The sequence below is a fragment of the Grampus griseus genome, assembly GCF_964374135.1.
Source record: "Grampus griseus genome assembly, chromosome: 11".
NCBI classification, from domain to species: domain Eukaryota; kingdom Metazoa; phylum Chordata; class Mammalia; order Artiodactyla; family Delphinidae; genus Grampus; species Grampus griseus.
In genome coordinates, this window is record NC_139005.1 from 44223189 (window position 1) to 44238009 (window position 14821).

The 14821-nt window shown below is 49.5% G+C and overlaps 2 protein-coding genes across 8 annotated transcripts; one reads left to right on the forward strand and one right to left on the reverse strand.

Moving 5' to 3' along the window:
• Window positions 1–68: 68 nt before the first annotated feature.
• Window positions 69–8345, reverse strand: PMEL (premelanosome protein; the record flags this gene model as incomplete). 6 transcript variants are annotated; one of them, XM_082666658.1, is made up of 12 exons in its annotated part: window positions 69–210; window positions 820–907; window positions 1010–1215; window positions 1326–1410; window positions 1648–1764; window positions 2511–2727; window positions 2923–3386; window positions 3638–3799; window positions 4182–4316; window positions 5131–5277; window positions 5438–5548; window positions 8245–8345. In XM_082666658.1, the coding sequence occupies 12 exons, from the start codon at window positions 8318–8320 to the stop codon at window positions 69–71; spliced, it is 1950 nt and encodes a 649-aa protein (XP_082522784.1). The 6 variants fall into 6 exon arrangements, with proteins under 6 accessions (XP_082522784.1, XP_082522783.1, XP_082522782.1 ...); XM_082666657.1 differs by having other exon boundaries at window positions 2511–2844; window positions 3079–3386; window positions 8245–8320; XM_082666656.1 differs by having other exon boundaries at window positions 2511–2868; window positions 3064–3386; window positions 8245–8320.
• An 801-nt stretch (window positions 8346–9146) lies between these two features.
• Window positions 9147–14759, forward strand: CDK2 (cyclin dependent kinase 2). 2 transcript variants are annotated; one of them, XM_082666775.1, is made up of 8 exons: window positions 9147–9456; window positions 10197–10274; window positions 10383–10503; window positions 11184–11354; window positions 11827–11928; window positions 12605–12748; window positions 13052–13255; window positions 13531–14759. In XM_082666775.1, exons 1-8 carry the CDS (start codon window positions 9341–9343, stop codon window positions 13633–13635), a joined length of 1041 nt encoding a protein of 346 aa, XP_082522901.1. In that variant the 5' UTR covers window positions 9147–9340; the 3' UTR covers window positions 13636–14759. The 2 variants fall into 2 exon arrangements, with proteins under 2 accessions (XP_082522901.1, XP_082522902.1); XM_082666776.1 differs by lacking the exon at window positions 12605–12748.
• The last annotated feature ends 62 nt before the right edge of the window (window positions 14760–14821 follow it).

Genomic DNA, 14821 nt, shown 5'->3' on the forward strand with positions numbered 1-14821 from the left:
GGGAAGACTGGAGAAAAGATAGGCATTGCTGTCCACGCTGGGTAAATCATGACATCACGTGAGAGTACTCAGACCTGCTGCCCACTGAGGAGGGGGCTGCTCTCACCAATGGGGCAAGAACGGAAGACCCAGGGCAGACGTAGCCACTGGGTTCTGCCGGGTGGCAGCTGGGGAAGGGGGAGAGCTCGGCCGTGCTTTGTACGTCTTCTCCTGATATTGGGAGAAAAGCAGGGATACTGGTTAGTGGTAGTCAATGGCAACCTGTTTGTGCTTCTCCAGCCAAGAGGATGAATCATATCCCAGGTTTCCTTGGCCTTGATCCGGCTCCTTCCCCTCCTTCTCACCAACAGAGTTCATCCTCTCTTATTTCTGTGGTAACCTCTGTCCATTCCCCTCTCACCCTACAAGCTTCCCTGCTTTGAGGCCCTTGGCACCCCAGACCTAGGGATTTGCCCTTCATGCAGGTGGAGAACTCACTTCACCCAGCCTTCTCCACTCTTGATATTATTCATAACAAAAATCATCAAGATCATCATTTATTGCACTCTTGCTTCAGAACCAGGTGCTTTACCCATTGTCCAGAATCCTGACAACAGCCTTACAAGGCAGGTATCAGTTTTCCTACCTTTCAGAGGCTCAGAAAGGTTAAGCTACTTCCCCAAGATCCCACCAGCAAGACTGCATGCAGCCTAGACCTGTTTAACTTCCAAATCTGGGCTCTTTCCTGGACACTATGCTTTCTTGAAGGGGGTGGTGGTTCCATCATGAGCGGTGGTGCTAAGGGATAAGGGGGTGTGAGCGGCATGGTGTGGCTCTCACCTATATACCAGAGATGCGAGCAGCAAAGCCATCAATACCAGCAAGATGCCCAAGAACAGGGGAGCCTGCCCGAAGCCTGCTTCTTGACCTACAGGCAGAATCCCAGACATAGCTATAGTCAGCATCTGCTTCCTGTCACATATCCTCTACCACTCCCCTTCTTCATCCTACCTCTTGTCCAAGTACCTACCAGGCATGACAAGCTGGGTGCTGACCATTGCCAGGCTGTCGGCATCAGCCAAAGACACATTGAGGCAGTAGGTCCCCGAGCCGCCCTTCAGTACCTGGTGCAGAACCAGCTGGCAGTCTGGGCTGGGTGGCACAGGCTGACACAGCCGCTGGGCAGGGGGCTGGCACCCTGGCGATGAGATGTCTATGCAGGCCTCCTTGGGTAGCCTGGGAGAGATGTCAGCTTATGTCAGGGAATCTGGGAAGGAACAGTAGACACCAGAGAGCAGGGCAGCAGTCAACCCGAGAGTTCTCGGGGCAATCAGTGGGACACTCACCCGCCTTGGCAAGACACAGTCAGCTCAAATGCATCTCCTTCACTGGATGGCACAGCCTGCAGGATCTCAGCACTCTCAATACCCTCTGCAAAGGTGCAAGGTTTTAAGTCTGGGACTCCTCTACCAGTCCTCCCTAAAGGCCCACGGACAGGAAGGTCCTCGGGCTACCTCCCCGATCCCATCCTCATGCCTTCAAACGAAAACCCTGGGATTTGGGTATTCTTGTTCAGGTGGGTAACTCCTTCCAGGGTGTGCTTCCACTGGGCAGCCCTAAGCCGCACATGCCTTCCCTCCACCAGCTCCCAAAGTAGGCAAGACTCACGGACAATGTCCAGGGTGAGGGAAAAGGAGCCATATCGATACAGAACACAATCCAGGGGGACTTGTCGCTTCACCAGGATTAAGGTGGCTGTGTCATCCAGCAGGGGGCTCTGGGAGCCTGGCAGGAGAGGATTGAAGAGGCAAAGTCATGAGACAAATGACACCTGGAAACAGGCCAAGCAGGCATTTTTCCAGGTAGAGCCAGAGCTACTGGATCCAGGCTTGGAATCAGGCAAGAGCTGGGAAATCTCATTTTATAGATAAGGAAACTGAGGCCCAGAAGGAGAAATGACTGCCCCAGAGTCACACTTAGGGGTAGAGCTGGAGTTTTAAAAATCCCAAATGTTTATCACACCCCACACTGTGCCAGGTCCTAAGTTAGACACTTGATGTATGTTAACTCATTATAGTGTCACCATCTTATTCCTCCCTTTTCAGTGTTTCTACCACAATTCCAGGTAAACCTACTTTGGGATGGGAATCCAGAGGTGGGAAATGGTGTTAGAAACTGGGAAAGATTTCTATGCATTTACACTTAATCAGAAAATGAGATATAAGTATTATGTAAATGATCACAGACTGCTCCCTGACCTTCACTTTAGGGAACAGGTCTTTTCAGAGACATAGGAGCAACAAGCTCTCTCCCCATGGCCTAGGAGAAGACCCTGGTTTCCTGAACTCTGGATCTCTTCCATACCATTAAGGGGAACTTAGGGGGCTTTAAAACCAGTGCAGACTCTGAAGGGACTCCACTGGTAAGCTAAGGATTGGGTAACATCTGGATCCAGAATAAGTCTTTCAGGTCTTTAGAGCTGTGACAAATGCCCCCACCTCAATGAACCTCATTCATTCTGGCCCTCTTACCTGTAATACCTTCTGTAGACAAGAATGGGCTGGCATCTGGACTGTCAGGCTCAGGGGTGGGTACCTCTCCAGCTGTGGTCTCCACCAGCTCTGTAGTTGTTACCTGTGCAACTGTGGTTCCAGAGGGTTCTGCAGTTGACACTTCAGGTGTCGTACCTATGGCCTCTGCAGTTGGCATCTCTGCAGGTGTGGTACTTATGACTTCTGAGGCTAGTACCTGCTCAGCTGTGGTACCTGTGCCCTCTGCAGTTGGTATTTGCACAGCTGTGGTTCCAGAGGGCTCTGCAGTTGGCACTTGAGCAGGTGTAGTGCCCACGACTTCTGCAGTAGGCACTTGGCCAGCTGTGGTACCTGTGCCCTCTGCAGTTGGTACTTGCACAGCTGTGGTTCCAGAGGGCTCTGCAGTTGGCACCTGAGCAGGTGTAGTGCCCACGACTTCTGCAGTAGGCACTTGGCCAGCTGTGGTACCTGTGCCCTCTGCAGTTGGTACTTGCACAGCTGTGGTTCCAGAGGGCTCTGCAGTTGGCACCTGAGCAGGTGTAGTGCCCACGATTTCTGCAGTTGGCACATGCCCAGCTGTGGTGCCTGGAACTGGGGAGGAGCCACAGGAAGTGAGAGGAATGGCAGCCTGTAGCACCACCTGTGCAGTGACTGGGCCAGACTCTAGGTAAGTGTGAGTGACCACAAGTGCCCGAGAGATCAGGGTCCCAGTACTGTCTCCAAAGTCCCAGGTGTAGGAGAGGTCAGCCCCAGCCAAATAGCCACTGGGGTCGTGGAGCCGGAGGGCAAAGGTCAGAGGTTGCTTTCTCAGGAAGTGATTGTTCATTCCATCCAAGGCCTGCAGCTGAGACACGCTCACAGAGAAGGGCACCTGGTCTGAGATTGGAGCCAGAAAAGGTGAGAACCAGGTCTGGGCCACAGCTTCTTCTTCACAGCCACATCCTCTAACCCCAAGCTGCCTGGCCCTTCACTGGCTCCAAGCCCCACATTCCTCTGCCCGTGTCTTCCTGGCTCTGCCCCTATAAGGTGCCCCTACACACCATTTCCTCTTTCCCCTTTCCTGCCCAGCCAAGCTTCCCCACCTCCTCCTGCCCTGAGACTGGTCTTGTCCCTTCCTAAGTCCTTACCAGTAATGGTGAAGGCTGAGCGGGAGTGAGCGAGGGATACGTAGCTCTGGGACCCCCGGCGGTGGTAGACAGTCACTTCCATGATGTGTGTGCCCAGCACTGCCTTGCCTGTCCCAATGCTCAGTCCAGACACTGGGCCCCCGAGAACTTGCCAGTATTGGCCTGAGGTTTTCGGAAAGAAGAGTAGAGAAGGGGGTTACTGGTCAAAGGGGACTGGGGAAGGGTCAGAGACAGGGCACCAGAGAAGGAAGGTAAGGAGATATATTGAGAGGATGGTTATTTCAGAGGGTGTTTGGAAGTTTGTATATGAGGGCAGGAAAGGAGTCCTAACGAGGGGTTCCATGGGATGGGACTGTAATTGGAGAAGGGTTCCCAGAAAGAAGTATAATAGAGTTAGCTAGGTGCTGTGGAAGAAGACGGAGTCTTGGGGAGGTGAAGATTAGGGAAACTCACAGAGTTTAGGGGTGGGACCAAAAGAAAAGGGATCAGGTAGGAAGAGATGAATCCAAGTGTGGGTGACAGGCCAGAGAAGGGAGTCTCTCACCCCAGGTCTTCCAGACATAAACAAAGCTTCTTCTCTGAGGTGAAGGGCCAGACGGACAGGCCCTCCCATCGGGGAAGATGCAGGTATCATCAGGTTCTTGGGGATACACTGGCTGTCCTCCCCACACCTGGCTCCCTGAAAGGAAGATACAAAGTCACCCGCAAACCCTGACTTTCCTTATTATACACCAAAACCTTTAACATGGCTCCCAGAGCAGGGCTCTGGGAATACTCCCTAGCTACAAAATATATTCTCCTTGATATAACCCACTGTGGGTGGTAGTGGGGAGAATGGAAACTATAATTAAAGATTCCTTTGTAGGGACTTCTCTGGTGGTCCAGTGGTTAAAAGACTCCACTTTTCCAATGCAGGGGGCATGGGTTCAATCCCTGGTCAGGGAACTAAGATCCTCCATGTTGAGCGGCCAAAAAAAAAAAAAAAAAAAAAAAGATACCTATGTAAGTATAATACATAGAGATTGGAGAGAAAGAGATTGGAAATGTATCAAAATGTTTAGAAAGATTTGCTCTGGCTAGTGGGATAAAAGTAAAAATAACAGCACCAGCTAACATCTATTGAGCCTTTACTGTAGGCTAGGGCAGGCATTATGCTAAATTCTTTATATATTATCACATTTTAATCCTTACAACAACCTTTTAAAGTAGTATCATCCCTATTCTACAGATTAAGGGAATGGAAGCACAAAACAATTAAGTGACTTGCCCAGGGTCACATACTGGTAACAGGTTTAAATCCAAGTCTGTCCAACTTCTAAATCCACTGGGTCTTCTGTCCCCCATTTTGGGGACTACAATTTTTTTTTTTCTTTGTGCTTTATCTGTGTTTTCTAATCTAAGTACATATATAATTTGTTTAAAAAAAAGAAGAAGAAGGAGAAAGGGCATGAGCTGAGCCCTGGGAACGAGGCCTGGAGTAGAGTGGTACCCACCGTTAATGATGGTGTTGTTGGCCCAGATGACCTGCCCATCTGACAGCACCTTTTGGCTTTCAGGGAAGTGCAGGGCAATAGAGAAGGAGGCGTTTGCCCCACGCAGTGTAGGCCCATCATTGCTGACCTTCAGAGATACCTGGCCACCTGGAAAGGGCAGCTGCGTTAGCTGGGACTCCTTGGCTTCCCCTCCCCATATGCCTTTTCCCTTTCTGTCTTCTCAACCGACATTCAACCCAATCCTTGCTCCTCTCCTCTCCCCACCCCATTCCCACCATACCCTCCCCAGAAATTGCCAAGTTCCTACCTCTCCAGCAGTGAGGCCCCTGGCTTTCTGTCCACTCTGGATATAGCTGCCTGTTCCATGCTTTAGTTCTGAGCTGCCTTGAGACACCAAGCCAGTCCCGGTCTCTGGGTCCTAAAAGGAAGGTATAATGAGGACCCTCAGGTCATCACTCCCTTCTCAGGGGACCACAGTGTCCCATGTCACATCACTCATTCTCACATTCAAAGTGCATTTTAATTTACCCAATACCCACCATGTACCAGGCACTGTGCTAGGTGCAAAGAACTTAAGAAATGAAAAAGAAATGGTCCTAAAGAGATTCAGGTTAAAGTAGATGAAACAGACATATGCATAAATTACTATAATTCAAGGCACTGCTTAATATGAGCCATAATAAACATGCACGATGTACAACAAAATGACAGAATAAACAGATTAATTCCACTCTGGTAGACTGGGAAGGATCCAATGAGGAGTTGACCTGTGGCATAAAGCATTCTAGGCAGAAGGCCCAGCATGAGCAGATGCATGGAGGCATGGAAGCACATGGCATGATAGGGGACCACTAGCAATGTGGTTGAGGTACACCGTGAGAGATGAGGCCAAGAAGATGGGGTGGGGGCTTTGAGTGCCAGGCGAAGGAGTTTGGCCTTTATCTTGTAGGCAAGACCACCTCAGATGATTTTTGTTTGTTGTATTGAGATATAATTCAAATACCATAAAATTTACCCTTCAAAACTTTTGGAATATGATCAGATTTGTGTTTTAGAAGGATCACTTCAGCAAGCAGTGAGGAGGATGGACCAGAGGCAGGTAGAAATTGGGAGTGGGGACAAACAAAATTATTATAACTGACCAAAAGAGAGGTCTGAAAGAAAAGGATATGATGGCTCTCCACATGCCTCACCCAGATCCAACAACTGTCAACATTTTGCCACATTTGCTTTATCGATCCTTTGTTGTTGGTTTGTTTTTTGGTTAAAGCATTTAATTTTCTCTTTTACAGTATTCATTTTTAATGCTGTACTTTTCTTTCTTTCTTTCTTTCTTTCTTTCTTTTTTTGCGGTACGCGGGCCTCTCACCCTTGTGGCCTCTCCCGTTGTGGAGCACAGACTCCGGACGCGCAGGCTCAGCAGCCATGGCTCACAGGCCCAGCCGCACCGCGGCATGTGGGATCTTTCCGGACTGGGGCACGAACCCGTGTCCCCTGCGTCGGCAGGCGGACTCTCAACCACCGCGCCACCAGGGAAGCCCTCTTTCTTTCTTCCTTTCTTCCTTTCTTCCTTTCTTTCTTTCTTTCTTTCCTTTCTTTCTTTCCTTCCTTTCTTCCTTTCTTCCTTCCTTCCTTCCTTCCTTCCTTCCTTCCTTTATTTTTTTTGGCTGTGTCAGGTCTTAGTTGCAGCATGTGGGATCTTTTGTTGCAGCGTGCGGGCTTCTCTCTAGTTGTGGCGTGTGGGTTTTCTCTCTCTAGTTGTGGTGCGTGGGCTCCAGGATGCGGGGGCTCCAGAGCGCATGGGCTCTGTAGTTTGTGGCATGCGGACTCTCTCCTTGAGGCGCGCGAGCTCAGTAGTTGTGGTGTGCAGGTTTAGTTCCCCCGCGGCATGTGGGATCTTAATTCCCCGACCAGGGATCTAACCCGTGACCCCTGCATTGGAAGGTGGATTCTTTACCACTGGACCACCAGGAAAGTCCCTGGCTAAAGCATTCACAAGCAAATCCCAGACATAATGTTATTTAAAACCGTACAAATTCAGTATGTATCTGTAAAGAAGAAATATTTTCTTGAATAAACACAATGCTAGTTCACACTAGACAAAATTATTGAAACCAGTCCGTACAAAATTTCATGAATATCTAAAAATGTCTTCTTATGATTTTAAAAATCAGAATCCAAAAAGTAAGCACAATATTTTAAGAGCCTCAGGTGGACACGTATGAACAGAATGTTTCCAGAGTACAATAAGGAGTGCAGTAAAAGAAAAAGACTTGAAACTGCACCATGAATGAGGGAAGTCAGATCAAGGAGAACTTCCTAGAAGTCTGTGAGACCAGGGATCTAGAGAAAGGGGGGCACTGGAATATGATGCAGATATTTCAGCACAGCAGAGACTATCCTCACTCCACTTCTAATATGTACCAGAAACCTGGTTGATTCTGCTGGGGGAGGATCTGGAATCATCCCACTGAGCATCCCACCATGAGAGCGAGAGAATTATAAGATGCCCCATTCTTTCTCCACTCCCAACCCTCCCTCCTCAGAGCAGCACGGGACATTCCAGACCCTCTCACCACCCCCACCCCCCCTTGTTCCTGTCACGAGGCCCCAATCCCCCAGAGCTCTTTCATGTGATGCTCAGCTGAGACCCCTCTGCCTGTCTCTCCCAGCCCCAGAACAAAAGCCTGGGCTGTGATCGTCTATGCCCATCCCAAAGAGGGGATGTGGTGCCTCTTTACCCTCTATCCAATACATTCTCTTGCTCCTCACTTTAAATACCCTATCCCAAGTGCCTGAGACATTGCCTAAAAGAGTCTCCCACTCATTTTACTCCCTTGGAGCCCCCGCTCCAGCTCACTGCCCAGGGGGTCTCAGAATTAGGGCCACCAAGACCCACTATTCTCTTGCCCTTCCAAGCAAATGGAGTTATTTTCAGGCTGAGTCCCAAATCTTCATGTGGGGAGGGAGCTCAGTTGCCCATGTCCTCACTAAATCAAATGGGTGGGAGATGCCAGAAGCATTGCTGGTTATCTCCCATTAGGGAAGGGAAAACCAGAGCAAGTGTGCAACCCCAAATTCACACTTGCTCATGTCCACACACCCCACACTCACCTTCTGTGGCCCCCACAGCCAGAAGAGCACCCATCACAGCCACATGGAGAAGGCATTTTCTCAGCACCAGATCCATCCTGTTCTTTCCAGCAACCAAAGGCGCTAGGGCGTAGGACAAGCCCCTATATAAGAAACGGATGCTCATTTGCATAGCCCTTCCTCCTCTCCCTGCAGGGGAGGCCTGGGAGGAGCAGGAGGACCTGAGAAAGGCAGAACTGAGGAGGGATCCTGGTCCCTGGACATCCCGCTACTCAGTGACAGTTTCTGGTTTCACAGGGTCACGCTCATCTTAAAGCACTCCAACCCCCCGTGGAAAGAACTGACTGAAGGGCAGCTACAAAACAAAACACGTACCGGACACACACGATTCATCATGGGAGAGTGGATCAATTTATTGTGAGTCAAACCAGGAACCTCTCAAAAAGACTGTAGAAGTAGTGACCCTGTATCCAAAATCAAAGAGAGACAGTATCGGGGTAGGCTGAGAGACGGAGGCAACGACTCCTCCGAGACCCGGGAGACCCTTACAATGAGATTCCCAGCTTCCTGCTTTCAGAGGAGGCTCCCTGGACCAGGTGGCATTCAATCTTAGGTCAATACACATTTTCCTAGGGGTGATGAAAACGGCGAATTAGAGATCAGGAAATCCCTATAGACTCAGGACACAGGTAGGAAACTCGATCCCAAATCAGATACTTGGAAAAAGGTGTTCAGCCTCCCCACCTACGTTGAAACTTGTCTTAATGCCCCTCGGAACCAAACTTGCGCGAGTCGGGGTCGTTTGCAGAGAGGGACGCAGGGCTGGCCCCTCCCGCTCTGACGTTGACCAATAGGAAGATCTGAGGGCGGAGCCAGGGAAACGCGGGAAGGAGGGGCGGGGCTTCTGGTGGCGGTAGGGAACTGGGGGAAGGCGGTAACATTGTTTCAAGTTGGACAAATTGACAAGAGCGAGAGATACACTGCGTTCCATCCCGACCTGGGGCCACGGTACTGGGCCCTGTTTCCCCTCCTCGGCCCCCGAGAGCTGGGTGCCGCTTTCTGCAGGGTTCCCAGGCCCCCGCTCCAGGGCCGGGCTGACCCGACTCGCTAGCGCTTCATGGAGAACTTCCAAAAAGTGGAAAAGATCGGAGAGGGCACGTACGGAGTTGTGTACAAAGCCAAAAACAAGGTGACGGGAGAAGTGGTGGCGCTTAAAAAAATCCGCCTGGACACGTGAGTGGCCTCTGTACCCGGGACTCCTTACTCGGGAGCTCCTTGAGTGCCCCCTACCCCCACCCCAACCGGCGGTGGCCATCCAGGGACCGGAAGGTAGCAGGGAGGGACTTCTTTTGAAGTGGAGAGGTGGGTTGAAGGACGAGTAGAGGGTTTCCCGGGGGAGACTATAGGGTAGTGTAGAATCCATGGGAAATTTCCTCCCTAAAGGCGGGTGATGCCCCTAAATGTACAGTCAGAAAGACTCAGGAAGAGGAAGGAGGCCTCTGAGATGGGGGTTCCAGGACTCCCTGTGGAGCTGGGTTTTGCAGTAAGCTGTAAAGAGCACCTTTTTGAATGACGAGCCCTCCTCGCTGCCCCAACCCCACCCCCATCTTAGAATTCTCTCCCCCTTTCAAAAGAATGGCAGTTGAACCTCACTGGCCCCTCTAGAGAGGCTGGGTGCTGCTACTCCCGCCCCCCCCTTTTTTTTTTTACCTGTTACCTTCTTCACCTTCACCAGGAGGCTTTGCTAACCTAACCCTGGGCAAAGAAGAAATAATGACCTTAATGTGGCCAAAAGCCAGTCCTGTCCATCCATGAATTAACCCCTGAAGCACCCCTTCTCTTCTCTCACTTTCCTAGGGGATGCTGGGGTGGTGTCTCTGTGGGGAGGCAGGGGGTGGGGTAGAATCACTGGGCTGGGAGAAAAGGAATATTTGTAACCACATTCCCATCTCTGCTCTCCCAACTTCTCCAAGTGAGACGGAGGGTGTACCCAGTACTGCCATACGAGAGATCTCTCTGCTAAAGGAGCTTAACCACCCTAATATTGTCAAGTAAGTATGTATCTGGGAGGTGCTCTGACAGTAAAGGAGGATGCCTTCTGTTTGTGTTGTCTGGGCATTTCTCTCCCTCACCTCTATCCCTGGACCTCCCTTCCCTAGGCTGCTGGATGTCATTCATACAGAAAACAAACTCTACCTGGTTTTTGAGTTTCTGCACCAGGATCTCAAGAAATTCATGGATGCCTCTGCTCTCACTGGCATTCCTCTTCCCCTCATAAAGGTAATCCTTCACATCAACTCCTCCCAACATGGGCATGTCTTGGGGGGACTGAAGGCAGGCAATCCAGACTGAGTGTTGATTTGTGATCTTAGCTTCCTTCCCAGCCCTCATCCCCCTACACACACACACACACACACACACAATCACACACACACAATCACACATACCTTTTTTGTGGCTCCTTCACTGCTCATTATACTTATTAACCCTAAGGCTGGGCAGGAGAATCAAAGAAGTTGAAACTCTAGTGAGTCAGCTTAGCAGCTCAGGTGGAAGGTGAGATGAAACTCAGGTAAATGGGACTGGAGGGCACTTGGTAGACCCCTCCAAAAAGCCTTTCCACCTGCTTGGTGGGAGAAATAGCCAGTGAGTCTCTATTGTCTGTTTTTCTGGGTTCTTTACTCCCAGAGCTACTTTCCATCTATCAACAAACGTTTATCCAACACACATTTATTGAACACCTTCAATGTGCTGAACACAGGATATGGAAAAGAAATGCAAAACTGAATAAAACCTGATCCTTATCCTCACTGGGATTACAGTCCAATCAGGGAAATGGCTTGTAAACATGGAATTATTATCTAACTAGTGAAGGCTTTAGTAGAACTATGGAGGCACAGAGGAGACCCTAATGTTCTCACGGTGATGGAAAAACACATTCTTTTCTCTCCCCTTGTCAGAGCTATCTGTTCCAGCTGCTCCAGGGCCTAGCTTTCTGCCATTCTCATCGGGTCCTGCACCGAGACCTCAAACCTCAGAATCTGCTTATCAACGCAGAGGGGGCCATCAAGCTAGCAGACTTTGGACTAGCCAGAGCCTTTGGAGTCCCTGTTCGTACTTACACCCACGAGGTGAGTCCCTCTCTGCATGTCTTCTCTGAACTTCCTGGGAGGTGTTAACAGGGACATTCACAACGTTTTTAGTAACTATCTGGCCAGCAGTTTCTCTCTCACTAGATGGAAAGTATCTCTGACACCCTAAGAGGTCTTAGAGTATACACGGAGTTCACATTTTGATAGATAACAAGCCAGGAGAGCTGGATGGCACACCATTAAAATTATGACCGATTGCCTCAAGTTTTCCAAGAAGGTTGCAAATTGGGGGTTCAGAAAATATGGTCCCCAGAACCATGGACTAGGCTAACTCTGGGCTAAGAAGTTGTACCCAGTTATTTTACTTAGGGGAAATCAGAGGGAAGGGAAGGATGGAGGGAAAGAAGTTGCTTGTTAAGAAGCTGAGTTAGCAGAGTAGTCCTGAGGAAGTGAGATGTGGGAATCTCCATGCCCCATACACCACCCCTCCCCTTCCTACGCTTGTCCTCAGGTGGTGACTCTGTGGTACCGAGCACCTGAAATCCTTCTGGGCTGCAAATACTACTCCACAGCTGTGGACATCTGGAGCCTGGGCTGCATCTTTGCTGAGATGGTACGGAGGCATGCCCGAGTTCTACCCAGCCCCCTCCTCCCCACATTCAAGAACAACAGAACTGTTTCTTGGCCTAGACCCATGGCCCTTCTCTTATCACAGGGTCCTTCCTCTAGAGTAGCACAAAGTGGGTGGTGGGGAAAGGATAGGACTGTCATCCCTGATGTCAACCACAATGTTAGGATATCCTCAAACAGCTTTAGCATGCAGTATACATATCTTATCTCTGAATTGAGCTAAATCATTTCTGCAACTGTTTTAGCTTTAGCCTGCATATACTTGGGAAAATGAGTTCCATTTAGTGTCCCCTTCATTTGGCCTGTAGACCTTATTGTAGGGCACCAGGAATGTGGTGAGGTCAACTGTGTTCACCTTACCCACACCTTTTATTTAAACTGCAGACTTACATCACATCCCCCCTCAACCTCTGGCTTTTCAGATTGAAGGATCCCTGAGGCCCAGTCTTATAAGGGAGCTCTCATCCCCTTTAATACAACAGTGGAGTGAGCTAAGTTTCCAAATCAAAGCAGCAGTATGTTTTATGGTCCCTTATCTGGGTTGTAACTGGGGGCATGGAGACCATTAGCCCATATATATAATGTGCATTTATCCCCCAGTGCATTACTTTACAATTGCCCATATTCATCTCTCAATTCATCAAAAAATATTTGTTAAGCACCTAGTGTGTACCCAGCACCACGCTAGGTGCTGTGGGGAACACAGAAGAAATGGAAGACACAGTCTCTGCCCGCTGTGCTCCTATCTAGAAGTGTCTGCACCACAAGGAGGGGGGATGACCGCAGTGTCTACCCCACACCCCGTGAGTGGCTTGGGATCCCTTTGCTACATGTCAGTGGCACCCCAGACATTCACCCCCTCCCAGCCCCACCCAGCCTTGGGGATCTGCAAAGCCATGGTTGGGGGAAGGAAGGAGGGGGCGAGGAGACAGATGAAGGGACTTCATTGTCTCAGGCTCTGTTTGACTGACCCCATGAAAGGCCCTGGGGAGGGAGTCATGGGGCCCTGCTGACCTTCCACTGCCTGTGGGAACCTCCATTATCCAGTGGGCAGTTTTGACTGACGTCAATGTGGGTCTTGGCTTTTCCTCTTTCCCCATTTTCAGGTGACCCGGCGGGCCCTATTCCCAGGAGATTCTGAGATCGACCAACTCTTCCGGATCTTTCGGACTCTGGGGACCCCAGATGAGGTGGTTTGGCCAGGAGTTACTTCTATGCCTGATTATAAGCCAAGTTTCCCCAAGTGGGCCAGGCAAGATTTTAGCAAAGTTGTGCCCCCCCTGGATGAAGATGGACGGAGCTTGTTATCGGTGAGAGTGGGGAGTGGGCACCCATTTCCTCTCATTCACTCCCCCAGGGCAGGGTTTTTCCAGGATGAAGGAAGAATGAGGCCCTGGACTCCTGGTCTTAGCATTTCCCTAGCCCCTGCTTCCCTCTCGCTGTTGTGCACCCATTAGATACAGGAAGGAGGGAAATGGGAACTCTGCCTTGGGTGAAAGGAATTGTTTCCCGATTTCTCAAAACACCTGCTGCCCATTTACTCCATTATCACATTACTGACGTCAGCATACATCTCTCCCTCCAGCAAATGCTGCACTACGACCCCAACAAGCGGATTTCAGCAAAGGCAGCTTTGGCTCACCCTTTCTTCCAGGATGTGACCAAGCCAGTACCTCACCTTCGACTCTGATGGCTTTCTCAAGCCCCTACTCCCAGTCTCACCCTCTCCTCCAGTGGGGGCGTGATCTGGCTTGGCCCAGGGCTCTTAGCTCACTGATCTTGTCTGGCTGCCTTAGCACTCACCTGCCCCTCTTAGCCAGCCAACTCTGGGGAGAGGGGGTGGAGGGGAGAAATAGGTGAAATGGAAAGGAAGCGTCAATATTACATGCACTTAATTTGCACCATGCTCTCCCCTTCCTCTTAGTCATTGCTTAGGAGGGCTGGTATTTAAAAAAAAAAAAGTTAAAAGACTGTTTCTCCTTCCTCCACATAGGGTTTGCCATCCCAGTCTCTGAAAGCCCCGCAATTATTATTTTCTGTGTTTCAGGTGACAGAGACCCCAAACCTCCCACAGCCCTGTGTAAGGCCAACTGATAGCAGGGGCACTAAGTTGGAACTTTTGAAAACCAAGCAAAACAAAAACATGGCGAGGGGTCTGTTTTAAAGAATTAGGTTAAAAAAATAGATCCAACCAGTTTATACCCTAGTTTTAGTGCTTCATCTCACCTAACAGTCTGGGAGACTCAAGACTCCCTGTCTCAGACTCCTAGTCTCTGCAGTCCTGGTGGGACTGCAGTAGAAATGATTGCTCCTAGTCTTCTTGCCTGTCCCTCCTACAGGCAAGGGGTCTCTGGGAGGCTCTGGGTCAGGGACTGTGCTTCACTGAGGCCTTATGAGGCAAGTGAAAGATGTTTGAATTTTTCTCTTCTTTTTAAGATTCTTAGTTCTTCAGGTGCTAGGTTCCATCTCCCTCTGAAGGCCAGCCCATAGGAGTGAAAGTTAAGGTTAAGACCTCATTTTGAGAATGCTGACACTTTTTTAGGGCTGTGCCTGAGTGGGGACATTGGGAAAAAAATATTTCTTTAAAAGAAGGATGAACAATTATATTTATATTTCAGGTTATAGCAGTTTTTTAAGTGGGAATCGGTGGGGATTTGTTGCCATGTGCACCTTGGGGTTTGTAACGCGAATGTTCAAAAAAAAAAGCTTTTTTTCTTTTTTATGATTTTGTCTCTCTTCTCCCACCTTTTGTCCTTGAGTGTTCTTGCTATTAACATTATTTGTAATTTAGTTTGTAATTGATTAAAAAAAAAGTTCCTGGTTTTATAGTTCATGTCTCTCCTCCTTTACTTTTGCATATTTACTGAAAGAATGGT